The sequence below is a fragment of the Mesocricetus auratus genome, unplaced genomic scaffold (genome assembly GCF_017639785.1).
Source record: "Mesocricetus auratus isolate SY011 unplaced genomic scaffold, BCM_Maur_2.0 Super-Scaffold_6730, whole genome shotgun sequence".
In the NCBI taxonomy this organism is placed as follows: Eukaryota; Metazoa; Chordata; class Mammalia; order Rodentia; family Cricetidae; genus Mesocricetus; species Mesocricetus auratus.
The window spans coordinates 55,499,270-55,515,512 of NW_024429184.1; the positions used below are offsets into that span (position 1 = coordinate 55,499,270).

At 38.0% G+C, this 16,243-nt stretch overlaps 1 protein-coding gene across 2 annotated transcripts in view; it reads right to left on the reverse strand.

The window, feature by feature from the left end:
• Positions 1–9,978: 9,978 nt before the first annotated feature.
• The window catches only part of Zc2hc1a (zinc finger C2HC-type containing 1A), a 44,246-nt gene continuing 37,981 nt past the window's right edge, over positions 9,979–16,243 (reverse strand). For both annotated transcript variants that reach the window (XM_040741400.1, XM_040741399.1), the window contains 2 exons: positions 16,081–16,188; positions 9,979–12,338 (listed from right to left, as the gene is read on the reverse strand). In XM_040741400.1, the coding sequence (XP_040597334.1) occupies positions 12,173–12,338; positions 16,081–16,188 (274 nt within the window). In that variant the 3' untranslated portion in view covers positions 9,979–12,172. The remainder of the gene's footprint in view (positions 12,339–16,080; positions 16,189–16,243) is intronic.

A 16,243-nucleotide genomic window follows, 5' to 3' on the forward strand; every position in this document is an offset into this window, starting at 1 on the left:
ATTTAAATTAGAAACAAGCTTGCTTAACATGTCAATCCCAGCTGTCTCACCTTCCCTTCCCCTCCCCTGCCTCCCACCAAACTCCCTAACCCCCCATCTCATCCCCCCTCTGCTCCCCAGGGAGGGTAAGGCCCTCCATGGGGAAGCTTCAAAATCTGTCATATCATCCTGGGCAGGGCCTAGGCCCTCCCCCATGTGTCCAGGCTGAGACAGCATCCCTCCACATGGAATGGGCTCCCAAAGTCCATTTGTACTCCAGGGCTCAATACTGGTCTACTATCCAAGGGCCTATAGATTGGCGAGGTCTCCTCACTGACACCCACATTCAGAGAGTCTGGATCAGTCCCATGCTGGCCTCTCAGTCACCAGTCTTGAGGTCCATGAGATCCCCCTTGTTCAGGTCAACTGTCTCTGTCCCTTACATGTTGTGAAAATGCCTTTAAATTATCATAGAATTAATGATGAAATAAGAAAGGCATGCTTATTTGTGAATGCTTGGTACCTCATTAAAAAAGCATAATCAATACCTAAAGTTGCCTCCACAATAAGAGAAAATACTTGCATCAAGAGCAAATAGGGTACTTAAATGGTGAGAGGTTGGTGGACTGGAGGATGTCCTGCGTGGTGGCAAAACGAAACCCTGCTTTACATCTTTTACTTTATAGCATAATACGTGTCTAAAAACTGAGTGCTACAGATAGAGTGATGCAGTAAAGCTCCTTTAGGGAAGAATAAGAAAACTATTGTTGCTTCTCATCAACTAAATACCAAAGAATATACACTTAGAATACTTGCCTAATTCAAATAATGCCACTTTCTAAGTCCCAGTTTACCTGAATATGTCAAGGTCAGTCTGGCTTTTAATTTTGTTTATTTGGTCTTTAGACAGGCTTAAATATAACCATGGTTTCCTGATCCTACTGACTTTACCTCCCAAGCTAGGATTACAGGAATGTGTCACTGGTGCTCATTTCATGCCGTGTTAGGAGGACTGGACCCAGGGCTTTCTGTGTGCTGGGTGAGCTCTCTATGGACTAAGCTACGCTCCTGTGCCCAATTGTCTCTTTTCCCTCAACACTCACCCCATTCTGGAAGTACCAGCTTTCCACAGGCTTCAAGAATATTGAAAAATCTTCCATGGAAGCAACTAGAAGGCAAGGTAAATAAACAGGTGCATAAAAAAAAAAACTGGGCCACCCTGTTTTACGGCTTGTGTTCAAATATGATTTCTCAATGAAAGCCTTCCTAAATGCCCTATCCAAAGTGCGACTCACTTTCTCTCCCCTTCCTGTCGTATTTCTAATCACTCCCATACCTGGGCTTTCTACATAGCAGCATCAAAATCACCTATAAACTGTACTTACTCATCTTCACTTTCAATCTTCCTCCATAAGAATTTCCAAAGTTTAGAAATGGTCTGATTTTTTTACTTCCTTGTTCACTGTACCTAACATATTTAAACATGTCACTATATAATGTACACATATAGCCAATTATATAATGTACTAAGAACTTGTTTAGCATCATACATTTTGGCAAAGGATTTTATGTAGTACTGATAATCATCTAATTAATTTACCCTACAATACTAACAGAAGTATAGTCAAGGTACATTTTTTATAATTCAGTGATTATCTAACCCCTTCCTTAAGTTGGGGAAGGTATCATAATTCAGTGTATTATAGAGTTCCTACTAAACAACATGGATTTACCACACCACCAGAGAAACTAGGAAACAAGGAGGACCCCCAAGAGAAGAATACATGATCCCCCAAAGAAGGGGAGGGGAACAAGAACCCCTGAGCAAATTGGGAGAACTTGGGGAGAGAGAAGAGAGGTGGGGAGAGGGGAAGAGGGGAAGAAGGGGAAGAGGAAGGAGAACAGGAGGACTGAGACAGGGGAAGAATAGGGGAGGGCAAGAAAGGAGATGCCTTGATAGGGGAAACCAGTACAGGTTTGGAGAGAGGTCTGGCACAGGGGAAATGTTAGGGGATCCATAGGGATTACCCCAACTAAGAATCTAGGAAGTGGTATAGAGACTGACTTTGATGCCCTTCCCCTTTAATGAGATTGATGACTACCTTGGTTGTCATTCCTAGAGCCTTCATCCAGTAGCCGATCCAAGAAGAAACAGGCACCCACAGCTAAACACTGAGTCATACTCCTTGAATCCAGTTGTCGAAAGAGAGGAGGGATGAACAAAGGAGCCAAGACCGTTTTAGAGAAACCTGCAGAAATAGTTGACCTGACCTAGTAAAAGCACAGAGACCCTAGTCGTAAAGCTGGGGAACCAGCATTGGACGAACCAAGCCCTCTGAATGTGGGTGCCAGCTAGGAGACCAGGGCAGTCTATGGGACCTCTAATAGCGGAGCTAGTGTTTATCCCTAGAGCACATATGGACTTTGGGAGCCCATTCCCTATGGAGGGATACTACTGCATCCCAGATATAAGAAGGAGGGTCTGGGCCCTCCCCCACATGATGTGATGGACTTTGATGGTCCCCCATGGAGGGCCTCACTATCCCTGGGGAGTGGGTGGGGGGGTCAGTGGGGAGCATGGGAGGGTAAGGGAATGGGGGGATTGATATGTAAATAAGAGTGCTTCTAAAATAAAAAAAAATGCTAAAAACAACAACATGGATTTAAGTACTATTTCTAGAACACCACAGGTTGCAGAAGGTAGTCAAGAGGTAAGACAACATTGATTGAAGTTTTTACATACCACAGAGCAGATACCAGTCTAGTTAACACTATCATGTATTAAAGGATATTGAGCAATTAAGAGACTCTTTGGGAAAGTCAGACATGTTTGGAAGTTGTCCATTGAGAAACAAAGCAAATTCAGGAGTCACAGTATTCCAGTCTGACTAGGCCAGTCAGCTTAGGCGGAGGGGGCTGGTGGGGATGGGGACATACCTTGCCTCAAGCATGCTTCTTATTGCTTTGCTATGGCTATTCCCAAAATGCAGTGTCTCTTTCCCTACTGTACCCATTGATGGGGAATAAAGACTATTACTTGTTTTATATCATTTAACAATCCAGGTGTGATGTTTTATCTTGCTTGTCAATTTATCTGAATTGAGACACCTAGACAATTGGTAAAGCATACTGAATGGCCATATATAGGGGTGCTTCCAGTAACTACTGGCATGTTGATCAGTGTGCTGGGTAGAAAATACCTGCCTTCATGACAGCTAGGACCACTCAGTCATCTAGGATCCTATTTGAAGCCCTGGGTAAAACAAACAAACAATCAAAAAAGGATATAGCATGCATACAGGTTCTTAGGTAGAGGTACTTTTAAAAGAATAAAACTTGTCAACTCAATTCTCATTTTTTAATGTGAATTTTCAAGAGTAATATCCAAGGAGTGTTGGGCCTTTAATGCTGAGCTGGAGGTATATCACTGATTGAAGTGAACAACTGCTAATTTCCCCAGCTCTTCAGTCTACAGATGGTCATTGTGGGACTCTGATGTGACCTCGGATGGGATTGCAGATTAAGCCTGTGATGTGGAGAATAAATTTATTAAGTCATTTGTGTATTTATACAAGTACACGTATAAGTATATGTGGTGATATATTATTTATGATTTATTAAAGCTTGCCTGAGGATTCAAAAAGCAAAGTCAGTCATGAGTTATAGAGGTCAGGCAATGGTAATCTACACCTTTAATTGTAGCAATCAGAAGCTAGGAGGTGGTGGTACACACCTTTAATCACAGGACTCAGGGTTAAGGGGTAGATGGATCTCTGTTGGTTCAAGGCCACAATGACTATACAAAATTGATCCAGTCCTAAAAAAAACAACTCACACAAAGATGATCTCAGCACCTGGGATCACACACCTTTAATCTCAGCACTAGGGAGGTGGAGACAGGGCTGATATGACTGGGCAGAGAAAGAAATAAAAGGCAGGGGGCGTCAGGAACTGAGAGTTTGCCTATACGGATTCATGGAGGCAGGATTACCATTTCAGCTGGATAGAGGAAAGATCTACTGACTTGGCTACTTTGCTTCTCTAATCTTTAGCTTGAAGCTTAAACCCCAATATCTATCTGTGGGTATTTTATTTTTCATGCTACAGCTACACTAGGAAACACAGAATACAAATGAAACGTGTCTAAAAGTCATATTTCCATTAGACAAAACACTTGTCTTAAAATTTAAAGTATAGTCTAGTCTTTTGCTATTCATTATATTTTCCCATTCAATTTTAAAACAATGTATAAAAACGGTACTTCTATACCTTAACAATCTTGTAAGAAAACTGCCCTCCCTCCCCTCAAGCCTTGTGTGGCAGGTGAGAGAGCTGGCCCTGGGGCCACAAGTGTGGGAGAATTGTCCCCATCCCTCACCAGGATATCACACAGGATAGCAGAAAGTTGCTGTGGGATATTTGTACACTGTGTGAAGGTGTATTGCTGCAATTGGTGGATTAAAAAGCTGAATGGCCAAATAGCTAGGCAAGACGTATAGGCAGGACATCCAGGAAGAGAAAGAGGAGGAATTCAGAAGTTCAGGAGAAGTCAGGAGACACAGGGAGGAAACAGGGGGTACAACATTAAGAGAGAGTAACACCATGTGATAGAACATAGATTAATATAAATAGGCTAATTTAAGTTATAAGCGCTAGTTAGGAAGAAACCTGTGTGTGTGTGTACATACACATACAAATACATATACATCTATGCATATATCTGTATATACACACACCTTCTATTAGTTCTCTTCTTTTGGAGAATCCTAACACATATCTAATACATATTGTCACTTAGTCGCAAAATCATAACCTTACTACAAGAAAGAATGCAAAGCTAAGCTGATTATGATTTAGAGGCACTAAGATAATCCAATCTAGAAAAGTCAAACACAGGAGGATTTTCAAGAGACAGCTATAAGAACACACAATGTTCATTATAGATGGTAACACAATTTTAAAATCTACCACACATCCAAACATTTTTTACTTTTAAATATCACTTAGGTTGTGTTTAATTTCTTACATGCTTATTGTCTTCAACTTAGTCTAAGTCATTCACCCATAATAATGAGATCCATGGCCAAAAGTATCAAGGGAGAATCAGTTATTTTACAGACACAAGGCAACTATGGCAATATTTTCTAAATGGACCAAGAGTGTCAGAAGGGAATATATGTCACACCCACTTAAGTGGAATTTTGATTTTACCTTATAGTACAGTGTATCCTAATTTTTTATATTGAAACACTAATTAAGTGGATCTTTCAAAGAGTTGAGAAATGAAGTGTTTAAACTAAAATTTAAAACTCCTGTTTTGTGACGTTCACATGACATTTCCCCACGAGCAGTGTAAGTTTGAAGAGATAGCTAAACAAAATATCTTTCTACATTTTAAAGTACATTTCTTGACCAAAATTACTGGGAGACAAAAATCAGCAGAAAAAAACGAATTATTTCAAAACTGCACAAAACTCAAGTCAACAGAAGCAAGAGAAACATCTACTAAGTATTCAAGGTTTAACTTCTATTATCAAGTAGAGTAAAATTCACTGAAAGAGTATAACAAAACAGACTTTTTAGCAGTTTCTTGAGTGAAATTCAGGAAAACTATTTAATTCCATTAAAATTGTACTTGGACTTAACTGCATTTTTCACAGTAAATTACTGCAAAAATGAATTAGCTTAACTAGATCACGAAGGTGTCATTTACACCTGTTGATGCTTGAATCAAAGGAAGGGGCAGCAGCATTAGATAGGATACTGTCACACTTGAGTGACTAATTATGAAAACTGTAACATAATCCTCTTTATCTGCTTCATACAGTGTATGAACATACCACATATTCATTTAGAAAGTAAACAATATGAAATTTAAATAAAATTCACCAAATATTCTTCTAGTAGAAGCAAACAAAAAACAAGGGAAAATGTTTCATGACTTTTATTTGTGCTGTTTTAAAATAATTGGAGTATTTATGCACAATTTAAAAGCATTTTTCTTAGCAATTAAATATGTTTGTTACCTTTACCCATCATACTCATATACAACTAAGGTGAAGTGTTAAAACAATAGTCAGCAGGCAATATTCTAGGGTGGTATTTTGCTGAAAATTATTGAAAGGCAATAGATATTACTGCTTTTAGTTACTCCCATGGTGGTACAGCAAATGGCTTACACTAGCATTTTATGATATCAATATACGAATCTCTAAAACTAACATAAGCACCAAAAAACTACTCATAAACCTCTGAAATTTCATGTTTCAAATGAAAACTGAGAGACCTTTAAAACTGGGACAAGGAATAGTAAATTATACAAATGCACCCTCTAGTGGCAAGCAAAGCAATTCACATGTAACAGAAAGTGTTTAAATGATGAATATTTCAATGTTTTTTTCTATAAATGTGTTTTATTTAACTAAAACTTTTTTATTTTAAGTTAGAAACATGCATGCTTCAAATGTCAGTCCCAGCTCTCCCTGCTTCTCCCTCCACCAGTCCCACACCCACCACCCACCCCCAGCCCAATCCCTACATCATTCCCCAGGGAGGGTGAGGCCCTCCTTGGGGGGATCTCCAGAGTCTGTCATTTCATCCAGGGCAGGACCTAGGCCCTTCCCCATGTGTCCAGGCTGAGAGAGCATCCCTCCATGTGGAGGGGGCTCCCAAAGTTCATTCGTATGCCATGGTGAACACTAAGGCCCCAGAGATTTCTGAGACCTCCTCACTTACACTACATTCATGGAGTCTGGATCAGTCTCGTTGGCAGCTCAGCCATCAGTTTGGGGTTCAAGAGCTCCCCCTTGTCCAGTCAGCTGTCTTTGTGGCTTTCACCAGCACAGTCTTGACCCCTTTGCTCATCACTTGTACATCTCTGTCACTGGGTTCCAGGGGGTCAGTTCAGTGTTTAGCTGTGGGTATCTGTCTCTGCATCCATCAGTCACTGGATGAAGGTTCTAGGATGTCATATAAGGAAGTCATCAACCTTATCATCAGGTAGGGGCTATTAATGTAGTCTCTCCGCAATTACTTAGTTTTCCAGTTGGTGTTATCCTTGTAGATCTCTGCAAGTCTCACTAGTGCCAGATCTCTCCTCAAAGTTATAATGACTCCTACTATTATGGTATCTCTCATCCGGGTCTCCTCTATTCTTACCCAGACTCAACCTTCCTGCTCCCCCATGTCTTCTTCTACCCTCCTCTTATTTCCCTCTCTTTTTCCTGGTTCCCTCTCCTTTCCCCCCATGTTCCCAGTCTGCTCAAGAGATCTTGCCTCTTTCCACTTCTCTGGGGTATCATGTATATCTCTTGGGAACCTCCCTGTTTCCCAGACTCACTGGCCCTGGGATTGTAGGCTAACACTCCCCTGATCCATGTCTAAAATCCATATATGAGTGAGTACATACCATGTTTGTCTTTTTGTGACTGGGTTACCTCACTCAGGGTGGTTTCTTCTAGTGCCGTCCATTTGCCTGCAAATTTCAAGATTCTGTTATTTTTTCCGCTGAGTAGTACTCCATTGTGTAAATGTACCACATTGTCTCTATACACTCTTCAGTTGTGGAGCATCTAGGTTGCTTCCAGGATCTAGCTATTACAAATGCTGCTATGAACATAGTGGAGCAGGCATCCTTGTTGTATGAATAGGCATCTTTTGGGTATATGCCTAAGAGTGGAATTGCTGGGTTGTGTGGTAGACCGATTACCATTTTCCTGAGGAATCTCCATACTAATTTCCAAAGGGGCTGTACAACAATGGATGAGTGTTCCCCTTTCTCCACATCTTCTCCAGCATAAGCTGTCATTGGTGTTTTTGATTTTAGACATTCTGACAGGAGTAAGGTTATGCCTGGATTTTTTTTATTTGTATTTCCCTAATGGCTAAGGATGTTGAACACTTTCTTAAGTATCTCTGCCATTTTAGACTACTCTATTGAGAATTCTCTAATTAGTTCAGTCCCCCAGTTTTTAATTGGGTCCTTTGGTGTTTTGGAGAATAGCTTATTGAGTTCTTTGTAAACTTTGGAGATCAGCCCTCTGTCAGATGTGGGGTTAGTGAATATCTTTTCCTAATCTGGAATATTTCAATATTTAATGAAAATGTTTCTAAGTAAAAATAAAGTGAGTGTTATACCTCTAACTTTAACCTATTCCCAGGTATATTCAATAACATAACCCATTTCAAAAATCATCTGACCTCAGTATTGAAAATACCATATAAAATACATGTCTGTTCAACATAAGTAAATAAATGCAAACCGTTGCGATGACGTCTTTCTTGTGGGCTTTTTCCTACTAGATTTTTACTATTTGAGCTTCTATTCCTAGTAAAAAGCATTCACCTTTAGCTTAGGAAAAAAAAAACTGAATACAAATGAAATGTGTCTAAAATCCATATTTTCATTAGATACAGCACTTGTCTTAAAATTTAAAGTATAATCTAGTCTTTTGCTATTCATTATCAGTATTTTTCCATTAAACTATACAGTATTTATCTAGAAATATTACCGCTTTCAATTTTAAAACATTGTTGGGTATAAAAAACAGTATTTCTATACCTTAACAATCTTGTAAGAAAACTGCCCTCCCTCCCCTCAAGCCTTGTGTGGCAGGTGAGAGAGCTGGCCCTGGGGCCACAAGTGTGGGAGAATTGTCCCCATCTCTCACCAGCTGCAGCACACAGGGTAGCAGCAGGATGCTGTGGGGTATTTGTACACTGTGTGAAGGTGTATTGCTGCAATTGGTGGATTAAAAAGCTGAATGGCCAAATAGCTAGGCAAGACGTTTAGGCAGGACATCCAGGAAGAGAAAGAGGAGGAATTCAGAAGTTCAGGAGAAGCCAGGAGACACAGGGAGGAAACAGGGGTTACAACATTAAGAGAGGTAACACCATGTGATAGAACATAGATTAATATAAATAGGCTAATTTAAGTTACAAGCGCTAGTTAGGAAGAAGCTTAAGCTACAGGCTGAACCTTCATAATTAATAATAAGCCTCCTTATCTCTATTTGTGAGCTGGCAGCCCAAAGGAAAGCACTGATACAATTGACACCTTGCCTGGGCAGCATACCTGAACTGACCCTGCTGGCAAGCATCGGTGAGCCTGGCCTGTGGGAATAAGAGCAGTACAGCTAGCTGCCTTCCCCCTCAACCCCTTGCCACCTGCAACAAGAGAGCCCACCTGAGGCATGAAAACAAAAGAGCTTGCCCTGCCCCTCACCAACTGTACCATTCCAGAGTGGGCCCTGTAACTCTCCTGGATAAAAAAAAAAAAAAAAAAAACCCAGAGCTGGCCCTGACAGTGTGAACAGAGGTGGGCTGTACCAGAGAGAGTGTCTGAACTGGCTGGCTCCTTGCTGTCTGCTACAGTTCTCCTGGATGGTGACAATGACGGAAGGCTGGCAGGCTGATCTACCCAACCACTACCCAGGCCCAGAACCAGTACTACAAGGTAACCCACCCCAAGACCCACTTCATCTATAATTCCTGTAGCATGTGAGGGGGCAAGACCTGCAGATCCAAAGCTACAGGATCTCCAGGACACAAGCAACAATAATATATCCAAGAGAAGTCCCGATGAGGATCCAGTATTGATAGCATAGCAGAAGTCAGAAGCCTCAAACTAGATCAATGACTCATTGCAATGAACATTTGCAAGTAAAAATGTACGGACTAAAGGGTATACTGTGTGGCTCTATGGACCACACTCCAGCCTCTACGCTGAGATTTCCTTTTTTTTGTTTTTACTTTTAAATTTTGTTTTGGGGGAAGTTGCAAGGGCACAGGATGGAATCTAGGGAGCAGGGAAACGGATGGGATCTGGATGCATGAAGTGAAATTCACAGGGATTCAATAAAAAGCTTTAAAACCTTGTAACAAAGGTTTTCTTAAAGTCATAAAATGGCAATTCAAAAACTACTGTATAAAAGGATATTTTTAGTATTCTAGTTTTTTCCTATCATTCTAAAAGATATCAATAAATATAACAAGGAACAATTTGTTTTGTACCTTTATTGATCCAAAATGAATATATCCTTTATAATTTAAAAAACAATGAATAAGAGACAACAGTGGTCACAACTGTTTAAACTTTTTCGAGTAACTTTCAGAATAATCTATAAGTAATACTCCATTTTAATTTAACCTTACAATCACTTTTCATTCTATCACACTCACAAATAATTGTGCAAATAAAGAAAAATGAATGGTGTGTAGGAAGACTGCTTAAAAACTATTGCACAACACGTCAACATGAGAGTAAAATATGGACCATAAAAACCTGTTAAAAATTGTAACATGCATTTAACCAAGTTGCTTTTTATTGTGCTCTCTGGGCTCTGGAACTCAATGTGTTTGATCAGTTTATCTCTTGGAAGTAATCTTTTAACACTTGCTACTGTAGAAGTCAATGACAAACATGTCTGTTTATTTAAAACAGATTTATCCAGACCTTCTTTAAGTAGAATAAAGGACTACATGAGTTAAAAATACAATTAAAAGAAATAGTGCTCATTCCTAGATAAAGATGATTTGATGAATTGAAAGTTCTTTATATATTTATAACCAATTAAACAAAAAAGGAATTACTAAAATGAAAACCTAAATTGTATTCTTAAATTAGCCTGCTTATTCACGATGACTAGTTTTGAATTTGTTTATCTGTATGATCAAATAGAACAAGGGGAAAATATAGTAAGAAAGGAAGTATGAGGTGAACAAAATGATGACATTATCACACATTTAAAATCCCTTCACAAATTAAAACAAAAAGAACGAAGTAAACAAATTTCAGAAGTGAAATCCTAAGCAATGAATTTCTACAACCATTCTAACACACAATAAGGTAGGAAACACATCAACACAAAATGTTACTGGTACCTTTATATGGTAAAGTTCAGACTGAACAGCCATTACTATAGGACTATGGAACACACTCTGCCAAAGCGGCCTGCCAGTAAGTGCTGCTCTAGAGAAAGTGAAACAGAACTACATTGTAGCTGTGCTTGTGTAAGCCAGTTATTTAAAACATTTCAGTGCATTTCCTCTGTAATATACATAGTATTTCAACAGTAAGCACTAAAGAAAATGTGAATAGGAAAAACTAGACATTCTTCCAATGTATTTATAACTATATGAACCATGAGGAATTAAGAAATAGCTTCGCCTGCATGCTCAGAATTAATGAGTTATCACAATTATCATTTATTGGGAAGGTTGATTGTTTTAGACGTATTAATTTCCTATAAACATACACAGAAATGCAATTTTAAACATGTAAGATTTTACAAAAAATTATGTACCTTAAATAATTATATTTAATACTGCAAAGACTGTAGTAGTAAACTAAAACTACTTTTCAAAGGAGTTATGTCAAAAGAAGGAAAAACAAGATCTCTGCACACAATTGGAAGTGCAGAGAAAATGTGTCCAAATGAGATGGAGGTAAATTAATCATTCAGTTAAAAGCAGAGTAAAATACATTTATATGCTCAGTTATTTCTGAAAAGGAGATAGCATAATTTCACGTTCAAAGAATGAGTATAACACATTTAACAATTTAATTAGGTTATGTAATTAGTAATCCAGGACGTCACTGGCAACATGGACCTCAGATTTTCCTTTTCATCATTGTTTAGGAACTTAACACTAGTTGCAGAAGAGTTCAGCTGGGAAAATGACGTTGCATCAATTGGTAATGACTAAACAAGATTCTCTTCAATAACTGAATCTACAGCATCCCATTGTCCTATGGTGCTACCGGTGATAGACACCACTAACAGCATCTGTTCTGAGTTCTTGTTCAGAGATGTGATTATCCTAAAGCTTTAAGGCTCATCACTAGAGTGAGAGTACTTGTGCAAGTATATTAATGTGTTTAAACAACTAAAGAGCAATACCTAAGACAATGATCTCAACCAACTTATTTTTGACAGATACTTAAGTATTTCTTCAAATGGCACAAGCTGGAGGAAACAGATTTATTATATACAGAATATACATACATACATATATATATATAGATAGATAGATAGATACACACACACACACACACACTATACAGCCAAAGGATTATGTTCCAAAGGGTGTGTAAATAGCTTTAGCACTGCATAGCTAAAAGAAGTGCCCTGGGTGTCAAAGCAGCAATAATTATCAAATTGTGAGCCTGGTCCCTTAGCTCTTGAGATTCTGTTCACAGAATCATTCGTCGAATGCCACATTCGCAGCAGAACTTTGCCCATTCAACAGGGTATTTTGTCCCACATTCATGGCAGAATTTTGGTAAGTGTCCAGATGAGTTTCCCTCAATGCCTTTAATGTTTCCGCCATTAATTGAAGATGTATAGTCTCCATCTGGTCTACAGAAGTAGAGAAGGAAAAGCAGGAATCAATTTCATTCACAGTAGTAGTTATTAACACAATCTAGTGAAGAACAGGGAATAACTAATACACAGAAACTGAAATCTTAATGTGAATTTTAATATTCCTCTAGTTCAAAGTATAAAACAATCTCTGGGGCGTACATAGTAAAACGCCCCTGTAATTCCAGATGTGGGGTGGTAAAGGCACAAGGCTACAAGCTGCTATGGACTTAAAACTCCAAGATGAAAATCAAGCAAACATCACCATCTTGTGTGTTTTAATACTCAGTAATCTCCCCTGACTGTATCCCAGGAGGAATAGTTTGTATAATCACTAAAGTTCTCTGCATGGAGACACACACACTGTTAGATATTGAGAGTAAATTACAGTGCAGTATAACCCTTGCAAACCACAAATACAATATTAAATGAATTATGATGTATATGTAATATTAATCAAGAGAGTAACAGGGAAAATTTCTGGCTTTCTTCCAGTGAAATATGTAAGAATTAATTCAAGATGTAAAAAAATCATTTACTCATCATGAATACCCATTAGTAAATATTTCATATAATACTAAAACTTCAACTTTACTAGGTATTACTAAATTCTGCACACAGTTGCTCCAACTGGAACACACAAGTGTCTTGATTATCACATTTTCTACCAATGTATTGTGTTCACCTGGTAAGTATAAAATGGTTACCTGTGTAGTTTTACTATACATATATTCCTGTTTGTGAGGCTAAATATCCTTTCACATTTCTCTGGCAATAGTGTTTTTTCTACTGGCAATATACTGCTCCTGTCCTCTCCTCGCCCCAAGCTCCAGAGTTAATAATTATATGGGTTCACCCTAATTCTAGTTGTAGGAAATCCCCACATATCATTGTCAGTCAGGCAAGTCCAACTCAGTGTCCATGGGTCTCACTCATGACAGTTATAAATAGGACTCAACACAAAAATCACAAGCTTATTGTAAAATTATAAAATTTCATTTTTGCAATTTTTGATAAATCAACTGCAGTTATACGAAAAACAAACTTTGTAAATGACAACACAGTGCCCCAGTGGCAAAGGCTTGGACACATTTGCAATGCGTTGTCTGATTTCAATTCACTGTATTTGTTTTCACTTCAGTATGATCAAATGTATCCTTTGCTGTAAATTGGTATTTACTAAATTATTTAAGAAATCCTTCCTGCATTAGATAATGACTTCCTGGTTTTCTAAAATCTTAATGGCTTTACTTTCCATACTCAGGCATTTAGTCTCCTCTCTCCCTCCCTCCCTCCCTCCCTCCCTCCCTCCCTCCCTCTCTCTCTCTCTCTCTCTGTGTCTGTGTGTGTGTGTGTGTGTGTGTTCATACTCAAGCAGACATAAACACAGTAAGTGCTGTAATCTGCTCTGCAGGCCCAGCATCTTAACTGATTTTCCCTCATATGGGCAAATTTGTTAGTTCCAGAATACTCTACTCTAAACACATGCAATGCTTCCTCTGAAATGGGGCAATCTAATCATTTCATTCTATTTGCTTATCCACAGATCAATATTAAACCACCTGAACCACTGCAACTTTATACATCACTTGTCTTGTCCTGGTTAGTTTTAGGCCTTTGTTCTTCACACGTATTTTCAAAATGATTAATTAAAATTCATTAATTATCTGAAAACATTAATATGTATGTTAATTTAGTAATTGGTATAAAAGCTCTTCAAGATGGAATTTTGGTACTAAATATTTTATTTTGTGAAAAGGGCATATTTATATCTACTTACATAATCTTCATGATCTTCAAATTGATTCCCATGCAAATCAAATTTGTGTGTTCAGCAGATTTTTATAAAAACTATTTCCTACTTATTGCTGAGAAAAAGATTATAACATTTAATATACTAATCTAATATACCAATCTCTAATCAAAAATATGCTAAATATTAATATTTACCTAATAATTGGTCATATATATATCCCACATTTCTGGGTGTTTCACCGAGAACAATTTTGAGACTGTACAATTTGCTATTTTCTAAGAAAAGAAGTATCTCAGAAATCTAGGTCTGTTACATTCATAATTGTTACCACATGAGATGTAAACGTGTTAAAAAGGAGAAAGGTTTTGAATTCTTCTCAGATATCAGTCATTTAAGACAGTAAAAAACATTTCTTACTGTGAAGCTTATGCTCCTGCTTGTTAGCATTTTTTTTTTTATCACTTTTCTTTCTTTCTCTGTGTCCTTTGGAGGCTGTCCTTGAATTAGCTCTTATAGACCAGGCTGGCCTCAAACTCACAGAGATCCACTGGCCTCTGCCTCCCGAGTGCTGGGACTAAAGGCATGCGCCACCACCGCCCAGCTTATGATCACTTTTCTGTATATGACATTTTATAATACTAAAGTATATATGTGGATATACACATATTTTTTAATTTATTAAGTATAAGAGAATATTAATCCTACTTTCAACTTTGATTTGAAATACATGGAAACATGCATATGTAAATGGGTATATGTATCATGGTAAAGCCAATTTCAGATCTCCACAAAACAGAGGCTCATGTCTTTGATATCTGACATGCATCAAGACCCCAGCAGAGACAAACAGCATTTACTCAAAAGTCTAGCTGGGAACATAGTAATTCGTGTTTTCCCTTGTTGTTCACATGAACCTCGTTAATGACTCATCACTCTTAAAGCTCTTTCTATAGCAGATGCTCACTTTTAAAGCAAAAGATCTAAAAATTCTCACTGTCTCTTCAGTTTTAAGAAGTTCTCAGATGACACTGATAGGCAGCTAAGGTTGAGGGGACATTATCGAGGATTGGAACCTATCCCTGAGTTAAATCAGAATTCTGCAGAGCTGGGTATGTTACACACTTGAGACAAAGCAGCTAATATACTCTTACAACATACACATCACACTATGAAACTTATCCCAGGTTTATAATAAGGGTATTTCTCAAGTTACTTATGATATTCCCTACTCCCTTCCTCATGAAGGAAGCCCCTAGCAGGTTTTAAAACCTTCAGACTAAGTACTCATTTTCAGAACATATGTAGTCTTTAGAGACATTAGGAACAATTATTTCTACAGTCATTGGCCCCTCACTACTACAAATTTCAAAATACCGTTCGTAGCCCATGGCTCACGTGTAGACAGGGTCTCGTGGCACACATCTTACTGACAAACTTACTGCTAACTTTCAACTTATCTTTAATTGTCATTTTTCTATCTTCTGTCCTTTCCTTCAAAAATGTTAACCAATCTCTCTGTCTCCCTCTCTTCAAAAATAATGCTAACCAATCTCTGTCACCCCTCTCTTTCTCTGTGTGTGTGTGTGTACATGTGTGTGCTTGCGTGCATGTATGTATGTGTACATATTAAGTCTTTTCAGGATAGGCTTAAAAATCAAAATATGGGAAACTACAATAGTGATATTCATAAGGTTTATCTGTACAGTTAAAACTGCACTTGATATTTAAACATGCAAGAAAAAAAACTAAAAGAAAAAGCTAAATAAATCCAATAAAACTAAACATGAAACAGAGTATTTACAAAGATAAAGTATAAGAAAATGGTATTGATGTGTCAATAATTTCTTGTCCATATGAATGCCATATTGAGTTCTACAATAAAGAGAAAACTAGATCATACATAGCATATTACCTATGTTTTGTGTATAGAACTTAACTGCATATATTAATTTTCATTCTAACTATCAGGTAAGCTAAACGTACCTGGCTACGTAACTGTCAGTAAAAGTTTTTCTTTTGTTGGTAAGCACACCTGCCACAGAATTTCTTGCCAAGCTTGGAGGTGTAATATTTCGAGATTTGACGTTAGCTCTGGAAGAGAGAAAGTGATAACATGAGAAACAAGTATTAAAATGAATGTTTCATG